Source organism: Leucoraja erinacea, chromosome 1 (assembly GCF_028641065.1).
Source record: "Leucoraja erinacea ecotype New England chromosome 1, Leri_hhj_1, whole genome shotgun sequence".
NCBI classification, from domain to species: Eukaryota; Metazoa; Chordata; class Chondrichthyes; order Rajiformes; family Rajidae; genus Leucoraja; species Leucoraja erinaceus.
Genome location: NC_073377.1, coordinates 151,732,282 through 151,748,743, shown reverse-complemented (window position 1 = coordinate 151,748,743; position 16,462 = coordinate 151,732,282). Strand labels below are relative to the sequence as shown.

The window sequence follows — 16,462 nt, the reverse complement described above, 5'->3', positions numbered from 1 at the left end:
TACAATTGCAGTAGGACGTCCTTGCTCCTAAAATCAAATCCTCTCCCAATGAAGGCCAACATGCCATTAGCTTTCTTCACTGCCTGCTGTACGATAATGCTTACTCTCAGTGACAGATATACAAGCACACCCCAGGTCTCTTGTACCTCTCCTTTTCCTAATCTGACACCATTCAGATAATAATCTGTCTTTCCTTTTTTAGTTTGCTCCTTTTCTCCCGAAACTCCTCCAGAAATATACTTGATTACAGCTGCTTATATCTACCCCATACCTCCTTCTTACTCTTGACCAGTTTCAATTTCCCTCATCATCAAAGTTTCCTTATGCTCACCTGCCTTGCCCTGCTAACAGGAACGTACATGTCCTGGACTTCTGTCAGCACACTTTTGAAAACATCCCACTTTCCAGACGTTCCTTTTCCTTCAAATAACATACTCTAATCAACTTGAATGAGTTCCTGTCTCATACACTCAAAGTTAGCCTTAAAATTAGAATTTTAACTTGTGGGCCCTCTCCGTCTCTATCCATAACTATCTTAAACCTAATTAAACAAAGGTTGCTTGTCCCAAAAGGCTCATCCACCAACACTTCATCCACTTGCCCCATACAATCTAATTTCCCAAGACTAGATCAAGCATTGCCCTCTGCTGTGTGGGGCTCTCTACATATTGACGGAGAAAACTCTCCTGGATACATTGACACATTTCACCCCGTCTAAACCTTTTGCACTATGACATTCCCAGTCAACATTGGTAAAGTTAAAATCCCCTATTACGACAACCTTATTAGACCTACTGCTGCCTGCCATCTCCTGGCATATTTGCTCTTTTTATTCCCATTGGCTAATTGGGAGCCTGTAGTACACCAACAAAATGATCATCTCTTACTTCTTCCTCAGCTCCACCATATAGAATCACCAGACAAACCGTCCATAATGTCACCTCTGATCACTGCCTTGACATCTTCCTTTACCAATAATGTAATACCCCCTCCTCTTTTACCCTCACTTCTGTCTCTCCTGAAACAACTGTATGTTGTAAGGTCAGTCCAGCCCTTCTCTTAACCATGTTAAAGCTAAAGGCTACAACGTCCCAGTCGCACGTACCTCTGACTTGGTAGCACTCACTCCTAAATCAGAAGCTGGTGTATCAATATCCCATTCCTGATAACCTGGTTAGTACAGAGGAAGCACTGTGGAGCTTTATCAACAAAGAAAACTTAGTGACATTAATTTGAGAAATAAATAGTAGTCCATGTGCTGATTTTAACTGCCATTTTACAAGATTAACTAACTGGATCTCAAAACTACTTAATTGGCTACAAATCATTTTGACAACCAAAGACATTGAAGCAGCACAGCAATACAGCTGATAGTATTTCTGCCTCATAGCTCTGTTAGCCAGGTTTAGTCCAAGCCATCTAAAGCTGTCTGTGTGGACTTTATATGTCCTTCCATGGTTTTGCTTCGGTTACTCAAGCTTCCTCACATAACCTCAAGAAGTGGAGATTGGAAGATTAATTACTCACTACAAATTCGCCTGAGTGTGCAGTTGAGTGACAGAATCAGTGAGGGTGATGGAAATGTGGGGAGAATAAAATAGGCTTTGTGATGGACCTGTCGTGTAAAAGCATCTTGATGATGGCACAGACCCAGTGGCCTAAAAGGGTCCATTTCCATTTTGTATGACTTTGGGAAGCATACGCCTTTCAGATCGGTGTCGAATCCACCATTTAATAAGATCATTGCTAATCGCTTATCTCAACTTGAAATCCCCCACTTCTTTTATTATCTAAAATCTCAAAATCTCTTTCTTAACTAAACACAATAATAGAATTTTCAGGCCACTCTTGGATAGAGAATTCCTGATTCTCTATTACCTTCTAGGCAAAATTTCTTCTCCTCTCAGTCCCGAGACTTGCCTCTAATACTATGCCTCCTAGTTCTTGACACCTTTGCCTGCACCCGCTCTGTTATTAAGGATTATTCAGAAGTTATGGGTTGAGGTGGACAGTAAGCATTAATACTAATGAGAACCAGTTCAAAAAACTGTTCAAATGTAAATGACATGCAGTCATCAGTTTTGACATTGAATGACAGCTATGTACACAATTACTGTCGACAACAGGAGAGATAATGGTTTGTAAAGTGAAATGACCACGAGACATTTGCGTATATATATATACCAAGTGAAATTTCTGCCTCATGTAAACATAGGGCATGTTACTGGTGTAGATCAGACACATAATTTTATTGGTGCCTAGTTCAAGAGATATTTTAAACCAAACGTATTTTGTTACCAAGCACAGCAAGCGTGGTAAACCCCCCAGCTGTGAAAGATGGATCCTTCACCCACATCCCCTCTGCGTCCAGTAGTTCTGCTCTCACTCCTCCTCCCTCTCCCCAGGTGGAACAAGGATATTTTCCTGGTCCTTAGCTTCCACCCTCTACTACTTGTTGGTTTACTTATCCTTTCTGACATAAACTGCCCCCTCCAAGGTACTTTCCCCTGCAACCACAGGAGATATAGCACCTGTTCTTTACTTCCACCATCACATCCATCCAGGGATCCCAGTAGTCCTTCCAGGTGAGACAGAGGTTCACGTACACATCCTCAAACTGCATCTACTGCATTCTGTGTGCAAATGTGACCTCCTTTACGTTGTAGGTAGTCAAAAAAGCTGGAGAAACTCAGCGGGTGAGGCAGCATCTATGGAGCGAAGGAATAGGCAATGTTTTGGGTCGAGACCCTTCTTCAGACTGAATGGATCTATTTACATTGTAGATAGCTCTACGAGAGGAAAGAGTGAAACTGGACTAGCTGGGCAAATAATTAGAGTACTAATGGAAGAATGTATTGTAGATAGTAACCACCAGCCTAAGTATCAAGGTATTTCTGGAAAGTGACAAGAATAATCGAGAAATTAAGAACCTAAATCAGGAGAAGGCTGATCAATATCACATTCACCAGGGCCTGGCAAAAGCGCACTGGAAGCAGCTACTTGCAATTAAGTCTGGCAAATGGAATTATTTAAAAAGTGAAATTGTGAGATTTCAGGGGCAAAATGTTCCTGCAAGGAAAAAGGCAAGGACAGAAGGTTTTCCCCATAATGTCAAGAGATATTGAGGGTTGTATAAAGCATATTAAGGGCAAGCTGGTAACCAGGGAAAGAATAGACCTCATTAGGGTCCAAAAGGGCACATGGAGCAGGAGGTAGGTGAGATTTTAAAGGAGTATTTCTCATCTGCATACATTGAGGTTATTGTGGCTGAATAACACAGCAAAGGGGGACAATAATGTGTATCCATTTATCATATAAAAATGGCAATAAATGTTTTAGTGTCTTAAAAGTGACTAATTCCTTGAAACCTGATGAGTTGTATTCCAGGCTGCTATGGTAGGCCTGGGAAGAAATATTTCACTTATAACATTGCAGTGATATTTAAAATTAGAAGACAAACGTTTAGGATGCAAAAGGGGCAAAAGATTTAAGGCGGATTTGAAAAAGATTTTTTCTTCTCCGGAATTCATTGCTGAAGTAGGTGGTCGAGGCAGACTGTCACAATATTTAAGGAGTTCTTTAATTGCCAAGGCTGAGAAGGCTAAAGATCAATCAAGTAATGGCAAATTAGACGAGTCGATGACTACTGATGTTCAGCATGGAAATGATGGAATGAAAAAAAAAATGACTTCCTCCATTCTCTTCAACATAAGCCTGTACCATTGCCTCTCGTGTTCCCCAACGCTCTATCAATAATATCCACACTTTTTCTGTCGTAATACGGTCATTATTATCAATGGACATCAATTTTTTAATTTCAGGTGGATATTGCTTGCGAAAACTGCATTTTTAGAGCAGTGCAGCTAAAATGGGTTCCTTTCTTAAAAATGACAGGCAAACTTGATGCTTCTTTATAACAATCCAATATTTGCATGCTCACCATTGCTGATACATGTTGTATTGCAGAATATTCATCCAGATGAATTTAAATTTTACAGCTGTCATGAAGTTTTGAGTTATTGATCAAATTTTCTAAGTTTCTAACCCAGCAAAAACCCTGTGTTGGCATACCCCATTTGTACATGCTTCAAAATCCATGTTGATTGCATTCAACTCCAACTGTTCTGCCTTATGTATGCTTTGTGAATGGCCATATGGTTGACAATGGGAGGGAAGCTTTAATCTGCAGAGATATACAAATGGTTTTGTCAATTGTGCATAAAAATGGCACATCAAAATTAATAAACAGAAAAGTGTGAGTAAATGTATTTGGGGAGATGCAACAATGCAGAGTAATATAAGATAAATTGGAGAATTACAAGTTGTGTGGAGGACCAAGGGAACCTTGGAAAAAACAGCACAGCTAATTAAAATGGTACAAAGTCAAGAGATGTTATTCTTTGTTAGACAAGGGATAAAATATAAAAGCAAGTAGGTCACAACACTAATTAGACTGTTAGTGCATGTTCTAGTCAGCATATTAGGAACAGCTTCTTTCCGGCGGCTGTCACTCTACTAAACAACGTACCTCGGTGACTGCCAATCACCCCCTCCCCGGACACTTATTATTTATTTTTTATTCAAACGAGATTTACAATAATGCATTTCGTTGGATGCTGCACAGGCAGCAATTAAAATTGGACTGGAATGAATTGCTGTTACAGGGAGGTGACTGGAGAGGGTAAAAACGAGATTTAATACCATCAAGGCTATTGCTTTGGAACAACTTAATAAATATACTTTGTCTATCTTATTGATAACTTGGTTGCAACACATCTGGGTATTGCAGAATTAATTTCACAAGCATATTACAACTTTCCAACTTTTATCCTTAATTAGGTATGACAGAATAACCTACTATAGCAGTAGTTAACACATAACACATCGGGAGGAAGGAAATTAATAATAAATGGACCAGGACTTTTTCACCTCTTGGTCAATCGGTTTTTAGAACTTAGATTCATTTTCACCACTTTCCCTTCACACATTTACATGAAGTCATAGGTTTGTACAACTGGCAGCTTGCCTCACTTCCCTTCCCTCATCCCTCTCCAAGGTATGAACATCAATTCCATCTCTGCCCTTTCCCCTTCAGAATTGGCTCCTGGTGCAGAATCTCTGATATTCCTGCATGCCATGATTAAAACACCAGGGGCAATAGAGTATTACTACTAGCCAAACAATATCCTGTCCAAATTAGATACATAAATACATAGACAATCGGTGCCATTCGGCCCTTCGAGGCAGCACCACCATTCAATGTGATCATGGCTTACCATTCACAAACAGTACCCCGATCCTGCTTTCTCCCCATAGCCCTTGATACCGCAAGCCGAGCACGCTATCTAACTCTCTTTTGAATGCATCCAGTGAATAGGCCTCCACTGCCTTCTGAGGCAGAGAATTCCATAAATTCACAACTCTGTGGGAAAATGTTTTTCCTCATCCTAGCTCTAAATAGCCTACCCCTTATTCTTAAACTGTGGCCCCTGGTTCTGGACTCCCCTAATATATCGAACATGTTTCCTGCATCGAGCGTGTCCAATTCCTTAAAAATTGTATATGTTTCTATAAGATGTTCCTCTCATCCTTCTAAATTCCAGTGAATACAAGCCCAGTCGCTCCATTCTTTCATCATATGACAATCCCGCCATCCCGGGAATTAACCTCGTGAACCTACGCTGCACCCTCACTAGCAAGAATGTCCTTCCTCAAATTAGGAGACCAAAACTGAGAATTGAGAATCGGAAGGTACAGGTGGCACATCTGGTAGAATAGAACATTTCAGATTGCAAGAGGGGAATATGTGGCTCCCAAAGAGGCGACATTTGTGAAATTGAGACATAAAGTTTTCAATATATTTAGGAGCGAATTCGAAATGAGAAAGTTGCATAAGTTTTATTAATAAGGTCATGGAAGGATGAAATTAGCTCAATTTCTGAGTGAAAATGGTTGTAATTAATGACAATTGGTCCCAAAATGAATTCTAATCACTCTTTACAGATAATTCTTATTTATTGAGTCTTCATTTTAAACAAATATTGAAGATTCCCAAACTGAGTACCTCCTTTACCCTTTTCCACAACACATGGATTAACCAAATGACCTGCTCCACACGTCAGTTGAACATCAGGTGATCAGCTTACCACCACATTATTTTTAAATATATATGCAGATCTCTATCTTGCCGTTTAAAAAATTGAGCAGATTTTTCATGTCACCAAAAGACCACACAAAATTGTCCCAAACTTTCAAGCTGGAAGAATTTCATTCACAGATTTTCAAAGCTAGTAAACAACATAGGAACACAACCCTTCTGCAAATTCTTTGAGATTAATGGTTAAAAGTACAGGTGCACAACCTTTTATCCGGTGTTCCGGAAACCGAAAAACTCCGAAAACCGGCCATTTTTTCCAGGATGTCGTCTGCACACCAAAGCTCACGTTTGGCGCCAAACTTGACCCGAAACGACCCACGGTCAACCCAGGTCTGTACTACTGTAGCGGCTGCCTCCTCCCCGGAGACCGGGGAGACACTTAAATATCTGTAAATCATTGCTTAAATGTTAGTCAGTTAGTTTGGAGGGCTTTTATGTGAAAGGGGGGGGGGGGGGGGGGGGTGAGGTGAGGGGGTGAAAGGGGTAAACTTTAATTCTTAGTCCCCTACCTGGTCGGAGAGGCGGGGAGTGGTCTCCGGCTTACCGGGTCGCCGTGCAGTAAGCTCCGCAGCGCTGTGGCCGCCAACTCCCAGCTGGGGCTGTGGGCGTCCGGCCGGCGCCGGTTGTAGCTCCGACCCCGGCAACTCTACCCCTGGCTGCGAGGCGCTCCAAATCCACCACCGCCCGCGGCCGGACGCCCGCAGCCCCAGCTCCGCGAATGTTGGGAGTCGGCGGCGTCGCAGCGCTGAGATACCACCGGGGAGCGGGCAATGCCTTACCGGGTCGCCGTGCGGTAAGCTCCGGAGCGCTGTTGCCGCCGACTCCCAACATTCGCGGAGCTGGGACTGCGGGCGTGCGGGCGGCGCTGGATTTGGAGCGCCTCGCAGCCAGGGGTAGAGTTGCCGGGGTCGGAGCTCCAACCGGCGCCGCCCGCGGCCGGACGGAGCCCCCAGCTCCGCGATGTTGGGAGTCGCCGACCAGGTAGGGGACTAAGAATTAAAGTTTCCCCCTTCACCCCACCACCACCACATAAAATCCCTCCAAACTAACTGACTAACATTTATGCAATGATTTACAATGATTCCCCGCTCTCCGGGGAGGAGGCAGCCGCTCCAGACTTTTCAAGCCGCCCGCGCTACCTACCTAATCTACGCTAAAAATCTTCCATTCGGAAATCCGAAAATGTCCGAAATCCGACAAGTGTCTGGTCCCAAGGCTTTCGGATAAAAGGTTGTGCACCTGTAATAATATATTGTTGCATCTTTAAATAGAGACTTATTGTAACCTATTATTTTTAATGACGTAACTTTTAACATCAGAACTTCATGACTTAATTAATAGGAATTGATCTGCAACTCCATTAGAATCGCATGAACATTCCTTGAATTCGAACTTTTTTTGTTTCAATATTTTCCATTTGTTATCAGCATCATTATTCAAACAAGGAATATGCCAGAGCACAATTGATGTTGTCCCATTTAGTGTGCATATTCATGGGAAACATTTCATACCACTAAATATTATTCAATGAGACCACAAGCATTGAAATAATGAGCAATAGGTTCTCATTTACTCAGGGAGGAACAAATACTTCCATTGGATATTTTGTTAACTGCACAATTAAACTGATTTTCTTCTAATTAATTTAATAAAATATATGAAAATGATGATAAAATTAGACAATAAAATACTTCTAAACTAAACTTCTCAGTTAAATGTTGTGTTACATCAACAAGCTGAAAAAAAAGGTCTGCAGCAAGATCATATCTCCCAATTCTAAGTGATTATCCCATTTATTTTCCTTTTCATTAAATATCTAATCAATGAAAAATGAAGGAATACGTTCTATGACAAAGAATAACTTGCATATTCTATATATAAAAGCTTTAAAAAAACAGGAAAAAAGTTATGGGTTTGTATATACAAATCTCCTTTAATTTACCAAAATAATCTGGGCATCACCACAAGACATCGGAGCAGAATTAGGCCATTCATCCATTGAGTCTATTCTGCCATTCAATCATGGGTAATCTATTTTCCTTCTCAACCCCATTGTCCTGCCTTCTCCTATAACCTTCAAAGCCGTTACTAATCAAGAACCCATCAATCTCTGCTTTAAAAAATATCCAATTACCTGGCCTCCCCTGTCGTCCGAGACACAGTATTCCACAGATTCACCATCCTCTGGTTACAGAAATTCCCTCTCATTTTCCATTCTAAAAGATGCTTCTTTTTATTCTGAGGCTGTGCCTTCTGCTGCTAGACTCTCCCAGTACTGGAAACATTCTCTTTACATCCACTCTATCTCGGCCTTTCATTATTTGTTAGGTTTCAATGAGAACTGCAAGAGGAAAGAAATTCATTATGCTCATGACTTGTGGGTACTATATAGTGTAAAAGGTTTGGGGAAATAATAAGGTAAGTAACTCATCTCAGCTGAAATTTTCTTGTCGCATTCAAAAAGGATCACTTTCTGTGATGTAATGAACAAATTATTGAAATAAATAATACTTGTTGTTTGTAGAAACAAGGAACTGCATATGCTGGTTTACAGAAGAATATACTGTAACTCAGCAGGTCAGCAGGCATCCTTAGAGAACAAGGATGTGATGTTTTGGGCCGGGATCCTTCTTCAAATTGATTGGGGGGGGGACGGGAGAGAAGAGAGCTGAAAGAGAGGAAGGGCAGATCAAAACCTGGCATGTTACAGGTGGATACATGTGAAGAGGGGGCTTTGATGGGCAGATGGTTGGTTCTTTCTGGTATTTTGTTCTTTGGTTGAAATAAAACTGAATATTTTAACGTTACCAATAGTTGGCATAATTTTAGTGTCCTCCACCATTTTCAGTTATCCAAACATTTTCCATTTTGGAGTAGGAAAATCCATTTTATGAATCAATGTTTGAGAAAGAACTGCAGATGCTGGAAAAATCGAAGGTAGACAAAAAACTGTAGAAACTCGGCGGGTGAGGCAGCACCTATGGAGCGAAGGAATGGGTGACGTTTTGGGTCGAGACCCTTCTTCAGACTTACGAATCAATGTATCATTCCAAACTAAATTCATGGTGTCTGCACCTATGGCACAGAAAGATGCAGATGAAACCTCATATTTCCCTACTTCAAACTCTGTGTGTGTGTCAAACATTAGCTCATATGTAGTCTTATCCAGGTTTTATGCTAATTGTTTTAGCTCTCTTAACTTAGTGTAATTTTCTACAATGGCATTCATGTCCCAAACAATACTACACCACATTCCTAGTGTACCCTATTAAAGTAATGTTGTTAAAGGTTACCTCAGTTAAATGATATTTTACAGTCATATGTACAGCGCATTTCATAATCTGTTGATCAATTGTTGTCAGACTTGTTTTTTAGTGATCACAATTACCTCCTAAAACTCACGTACCACCCCTCCAACCAACCATGGAATGAAACCCTGGTGCAAGCAGGGGGCTGACTGTATGTTAAAGGGGACATAAAGTTGAGCATGCAATAACCCCATGGCATTCATTTTTCAATGGTCAATTCACATCCATTTGCAGAAATGTTTTCCCAAATACTCAGTGCCCTCCATAATGTTTGGGACAAAGATCCATCATTTATTCGGATCAATCTGACAATTTGAGATTTGTAATAGAAAAAAAAATCACATGTGGTCTCTCTCTCCCCATTCGCCCACTCAGAACAAGGGCAGAGTCCCCCTAGTCCTCACCTTCCACCCCACCAGCCGTCACATACAACAAATATTCCTCCGTCATTTTCGCCACCTCCAATGTGACCCCACCACTCACCACATTTTCCCATCTCCCCCCCCCCGTCTCATATTCCACTTGGGCAGTCTGCACCCCGGGGGCTTGAACATTGAATTCTCCAATTTCCGGTACCCCTTGCTGTCTCCTCCCCTTTCTCAGCTCTCCCTCAGCCCTCTGGCTCCTCCTCTTCCTTTCTTCTTCCCGCCGCCCCCCCCCCCTCCCCCCCCCCCCCCCCTCCTCCTCCAAGAGTGATGGAAAGACGAGGTGCTGAGAGCTCTCTTATACCTGTATTAAGGAGGCATTAAACACATCTGAGCAATTATAAACACCTGTGAAGCCATGTGTCCCAAACATTATGGTGCCCTGAAATGGGTGGACTATGTATAAACACAGCTGTAATTTCTACGTGGTGAAACCAAAATGCATAAAAACACCCTTTAATAAAATCTGACAATGTGCACTTTAAACAAGTGATTTTTGCTATTACAAATCTCAAATTGTGCAGTGCAGGCAAATAAATAAATTATGGGTCTTTGTCCCAAACATTATGGAGGCATTGTATATTGTTGCACTGCAGTTACCAGAAATATGTACAAATGTATTCATTTAAACAATGCAATAAAAGTGATGATGAAAGTGCTGACACGCACTTATCGTAGAAAATGGAAATACAAAATCTGCCTGCGAGATTGCAATCTTTTTTATATTTCTTGTTACATTTAAGACTGCAGCCATATTACAATTTAGTAAGTTTAAAAATAACAAATTCAACTCAGTTACTTGGCAATTTAGTTCACAGAAAAAAGTGGCCCATTTATAAAAACAAAGGTTTTACACCAAAACTAGCAAAGAAAGCTAAACAAACAGAATAAAATTAAGAGCCTGACTAACTAAAGGGCCTGTCCCACTTTCCCTGAGTTATTCACGAATTTCCCCGAGTTTTCAAACTCACAGAATGTTTGTAACGAGTCCGTAGGAGGCCGTAGAAGTCCGTGGATATATCGTAGCGGCTCGTTATGCCAGCCGTAGGTAATCGGGGCTATTTTTTTAATCGTGGACATTTTTCATCATGCTGAAAAAACATCCCGACTTACCTGATGCCCCGAGTACCTACAGCTGGCATAACGAACCGCTACGATATATCCACGGACTCCTACGGACTCGTTACAAACATTCTGCGAGTTTGAAAACGCGGGAGAATTTGTGAATAACTCGGGAAAGTGGGACGGGCCCTTAAGGCACCTTTTGCTCAAAGATACATTTGTGGGCATAATCAGATTTAACAGTGATGTGTGGTCAAAAGGGTTGGTGATTGTATCAAGATATATAAACAAATTGACACTAAAAGATGATGTTGGCAATAATTGTTGCATTAGAGAAGATAACTCATTCAAGTAATGCAAAACACATATTTTAATGTAGCCAATTTGAACATATAAAATACTGGGAACTAAGGAAGCCTTGCGTCAAGGTTGATGGGGGAAAGTGGAAACTGCAGTCAGGCTTATCTGATTTCACAATCTTACTTGCAGACTACAGTACCTACTGTTTTTTTTAAAAATATTTGTTTGCAATCAATCATTACATAAATATTCTGAAGATTTCCCAAATTGATATCTGAAAATCTGCAAATGTACTCCAAGATTTGGACACAAAATTACTGCGATAGTTTGTGTTTTCACGATTGTATGGGTTTTCCTTGACCATTCTTATTTCTTCCCACATCCAAAATATATGTGGGTGGCAGAAGAATGGGGGTGGTAGGGAGAGAAAAATGATTGAACAATGGTTTCTAGGTAAATCAAGTGGGGGAATGCGAATGAATTAAATGCTCAGAGAGCCATTATTATATCTGATGACTGAAGGCCCCCGCACGAAGCCATAAAGAATGCAAAAAACGGATTCAGAACCAAGGTAGTGAGAATGGGTTCATACTTGATGCATTCGTGAATAACTCAGGGAAAGTGGGACAGGCCCTTTAGTTAGTCAAATTACAGAAATATTTTACCTTCTATAAACTTTTTTAATGAACTACAAAGTACTCTCAAGATATATTCATGCAACGAGCTGCAGTTTATATTGCAGGTTGCTTATTAGCATAAAAACATACACGTTAGGCTGAGAATGATGAAAGTATGGGATAGGCAATGGGACTAGACCAATAAGCAAACCCGTTTAGCATGGACTAGGTGGGCTGAAGTGCCTGATTTGAACTGGGCAGCTCAGTAACTTTAAGTGCTTTTATCTTTTATCTATGCAACAATGGGAGTAAATTTGGCATGGCCAGAAACAAAGCTTAAAATTAATAATGGATAATAGAGAAAGAAAATGGTAGACATTCCCACAATATGTGGAACAATACATTTCTGAGCTAGACACAAAGTGCTGGAGTAAATTTGCAGTCAGGCAGTATCTCTGGAGAACATGGATTATTGACATTTCGGGTCAGGACCCTTCTTCAGACCCTCCATCACCCATCCATGTTGTCCAGATATGCTGCCTGACCCACTGAGTTTCTATATTTCTGAACCAGTATGATTTGTCAGTAAATTAACAATCAGTATTTTTCTCCTCTCTCTGCTGCCCTTATCTCTATTGATAATAGAGACCAAGAGAATATTTAGGATTCCTATCTATCAGCTGCCTTGCAAGCTGATGCAAGGAATTGGTGGAGTTGCAGTTCCTCATGATGGTTTCCTTCACAGTCACCGTCTGCTAGCTTCATCCTTCAAGATTAATTCAACTGGTCAGCAATGGTGCGAGTGAAATACTCTTGATGATGGCTCAGAAATTTCCCAGACTACATTTTGTGTCCTTGCAAATAACTTAATTTCTGGTTCAACATGGAACCATCAACTCCCAAATACACTAGAGGTAACTTACACTAACAAACTACCAACCACGAGGAATCCACATGGCACAGTGAAAATGTGCAAACTTCACAACTACAGCACAGGAGGTCAGAGTATTGACTCATCAACTGAAGGACTACAATAATTATTGCCCAATGGGTGTAAGTGTCCTGATGCAAAGAGATTTCAAGTTAAGACTGAAGATGCACTGAGCAATTCCCTTCAACATGCATAACACTGTGTAGGAAATAGGCCAAAAACATCAGTTTGTGACTCATTGGCTGTGTAGTATGATTTTATGGTAATATGCTTGGTGTTTTTCTAGTCAGTAAAATAGTTCTCACAATTTACCCAGTGGTCCATTCAGTTTCAGTCTCATTTTTATTTAATATAGTGATTCTTATGCAACTGAGTGATTTATAAGCCTGTGCATAAGATTACTAGTCCAATAATTTAATCACTGTCACTGCTTCCTTAATCACTGGGTTTCCCTAAAATAATTATATTGAGATAATTTAAAATCAATCTCAGTTGGATTAGCATCGGTAAATGCAAGTGAATAAAGTTAATTATTTTTAATGTGCTTCAATGGTCATTAAATAATATTTCAAATTAACTCTTATGAATTAATTCAATTTTCAGAAAATGGATATTAGTATATATCTGAATAGATAAAATTTGATAACATTTTACAATTATTCTGAACTGAGTAAATTCATTAAATTTAAACAATTAAAGTAAATGGGATGAATTGTTGTTTAAATACTTTCTAAAACCAAATTAAATGCAACAAAATTGTTACATTATGTCTTCTGTTCTACATCAAATCATAAAACAACATGATAAGCCAGATCTTCCTGGCTGTGGCCAACGGTTCTATAGAGAAGTATCAGCATTCAACCATTCCTACTTACTTAGGAATGTACCCAGCCACTTTAAGTGTGGGACTTACTCAGTGACAGCCGAGTACCCTTGGAGTCGACATGAAGATCAGAAGCCTGGAGGAAGTGAGGTTGTGTTTTTGATTAAGGAGAACATCATGGCAGTGATCTAGGAGGCGTTATGGGAGGAATTGAGAAATTTTAAAAAGGGGTTGATCACAATGTTGGGACCCTAAATAGTCAAGAAGGACAAGAGGAATAAATTTGCTGGGAAATTGCAGAGTTGCAAGAATAATAGTGGCTATAGTAGGAGATTTTAATTTTCCTAATAAAGAATGCGGCTGCCACAAGGCTTAGATGTGTGGCATTTGTTCAGCATATTCAGGACAGTATCCTCACAATATAAATGGAAGACCCTACTAAAGTGACAGCTAAGCTTGACCTAATGATTGGGACATAAGGCAGGCAAGTGCCTGATTTGTCAGTAGGGAAGCACTTTGGGAGCAGTGACCAATTCTATATGGCCATCGTAGAGTCTGTCCTCACCTTCGCCATCATGGTCTGGTTTGGCTCAGCCACCAAGCACGACACCTGGAGGCTGCAGTGAATTGTTCGATCAGCTGAGAAGGTTGTTGGCTGCAACCTTCTCTCCATTGACAAACTGTACACTGCAAGGGCCAGGAAGCGAGCGGGTTAGATTATCTCTGACCCCTCTCACCCTGGCCCCAAACTCTTTGAATCACTTCCCTCTGCAAGGCGACTTATGACTGTCAAAGTTGCCACAACCAGACATAAAAACAGTATTTTTTTTACACGAGTAGTAGCTCTACTCAATAACCAAAAATCTGTAGCCTCATTTTGCTCTGATATGGTATTTTATTTAATTCACATGTTTAATCGATAATGGTTTATTATTAATGTTTCATGTTTTATGTGTCATTCCTAACTGTCACAGTATGTCATGTTGTCACTTGCGGCTGGAGCACCAAGGAAATTCCTTGTATGTGAATATACTTGGCCAATAAACTTACCCATTCATTGTTCTATTAGTTTCTAAATAGTTATGGAAAAGCACAGGATTGTTCCACAAGTATATTGGGGTAAGTTGAATTTTTGGCAGTATCAGACAAAAACTGATCGGAGTAAGTTGCTTGTGGGCAAATGGATGCCTGGTAAGTCAGAGGCTTTTAAAAGTGAAATAGTGGGAGTTAAAGGTCGGAATGTTCCGGTTCCAGTGAAGGGCAAGGCCAGCAGGAGTCGGGAACCCTGGATGACAAATTATATTGAGACTCTGGTCAGAAAAAAAAACAAGGCTTGGATCAGCCACAAGAATCTGAGATAAAGTGAATCCTTGGAGAAGTACAGAGGATTGCAGTTGTAGTCATAAGAAGGAAATCCGGAGGTCAAAAGGGGGAAATATTATAAGGGCATGAATAGGAATAGAATTAGGTCATCAAGTCTTCTCCGCCATTTAATCATGGCTAATCTCTCCCTCCTAACCTCATTCTCATGCCTTCTCCCCATAACCTCTGACACTAGTACAATCAAGAATCTATCTATCTCTGCCTTAAAAATATCCACTGACTTGGCCTCCGCCGCCTTCTGTGGCAAATAATTCCACAGATTCACTAGCCCCTGATTAAAGAAATCTCCTCATCTCCTTTCTAAAAGAACGTCTTTTAAATCTGAGGCTATGACCTCTCGTCCTAGACTCTCCCACCAGTGGAAACATCCTCTCCACATCCACTCTATCCAAGCCGTTCACTATTCTATATGTTTCAATGAGGTCCCCCACATTCTTCTAAACTCCAGCGAATACAGGCCCAGTGCCAACAAATGCTCATCATAGATTAAGCTACTCATTCCTGGGATCATTCTTAGGTATAAATGTTAGTGGAGGTCTTCTATGTGGGGGGTGGGGGTGGGGAAGGGAGAAACTTCATTTCTTAGTCACCTACCTGGTCGGAGAGGCAGCATCTCTCCAAGCAGCTTCTTCGCCCCGTCCTCACGGCCTACCATCGAGAATGGAGCGGCGTTTCCTGTCGGGGCCGGCCGGGACTAGAGCTTCGGCGGCGATGGTGCAGCGCTGGGATGCCAACACGGAGCGAGCGATGCCTTGCCGGGTCGCCGTGCGGTAGGCTCCGGAGCGTTGTGGCCATCGATCCCAACATCGCGGAGCAGGGGCTGCGGGCGTCCGGCCGCGGGCGGCACTGGATTTGGAGCGCCGCAGAGCCAGGGATCGAGTTCACCGGGGTCGGAGCTCCAGCCGGCGCGGCCTGAGGACTACGAGTGCCCCGGTCTCCAGGGAGGAGGCAGCCGCTCCAGACTTTTCCAAGCCGCTGAGGAATGTTTCACCTGACGCCGAAGTTCCATCTTCACGGCAAGAGGGCCCTGAAAATCATCGGACTGGCTGCACGGCCACAAATGGGCCCCGACCTCGGGTGTTTCACAGAGGAAGAGGACTTAACTTTCTGGTGCCTTTCCCCACAGTGGAAAGTTTTGATTCTGCTGTGGGGGGGACTTTTGTGTTGAACTCTATTATGTGTTGTGTCCATTTTATTCTTTTTTTTTTTAACCTTTTTCTATGCTTTGTAATGGAACTTATTATTTAATTTATGTAAAGCACTTTGGTGTCAATGCGAGTTGACTTAAAATGTGCTATATAAATAAAACGTACTTACTTACTATGAGAGGCAGAAAATAAAAGTAAAATCCAAAGTTTTATGTACATTAAAGGGAAAATGGTAACTATGGAGAAAATAGGCTTCCTCAAAGACCAATGCAGGAACTTATGTTTGGAGCCACAGATTTCAGTTTAGT

The 16,462-nt window shown here is 41.3% G+C and overlaps 1 protein-coding gene across 3 annotated transcripts in view; it reads right to left on the bottom strand.

Moving 5' to 3' along the window:
• The window catches only part of rapgef2b (Rap guanine nucleotide exchange factor 2b), a 301,306-nt gene that overhangs the window by 236,237 nt on the left and 48,607 nt on the right, over window positions 1-16,462 (bottom strand). For 2 of the 3 annotated variants that reach the window (XM_055645960.1, XM_055645969.1), the window contains exon 1: window positions 4,072-4,153. The exons of the other annotated variant lie outside the window; for it this stretch is intronic. In XM_055645960.1, the coding sequence (XP_055501935.1) occupies window positions 4,072-4,098 (27 nt within the window). In that variant the 5' untranslated portion in view covers window positions 4,099-4,153. Of the gene's footprint in view, window positions 1-4,071; window positions 4,154-16,462 lie in introns of those variants that run through there. 3 annotated transcript variants of the gene reach the window in all.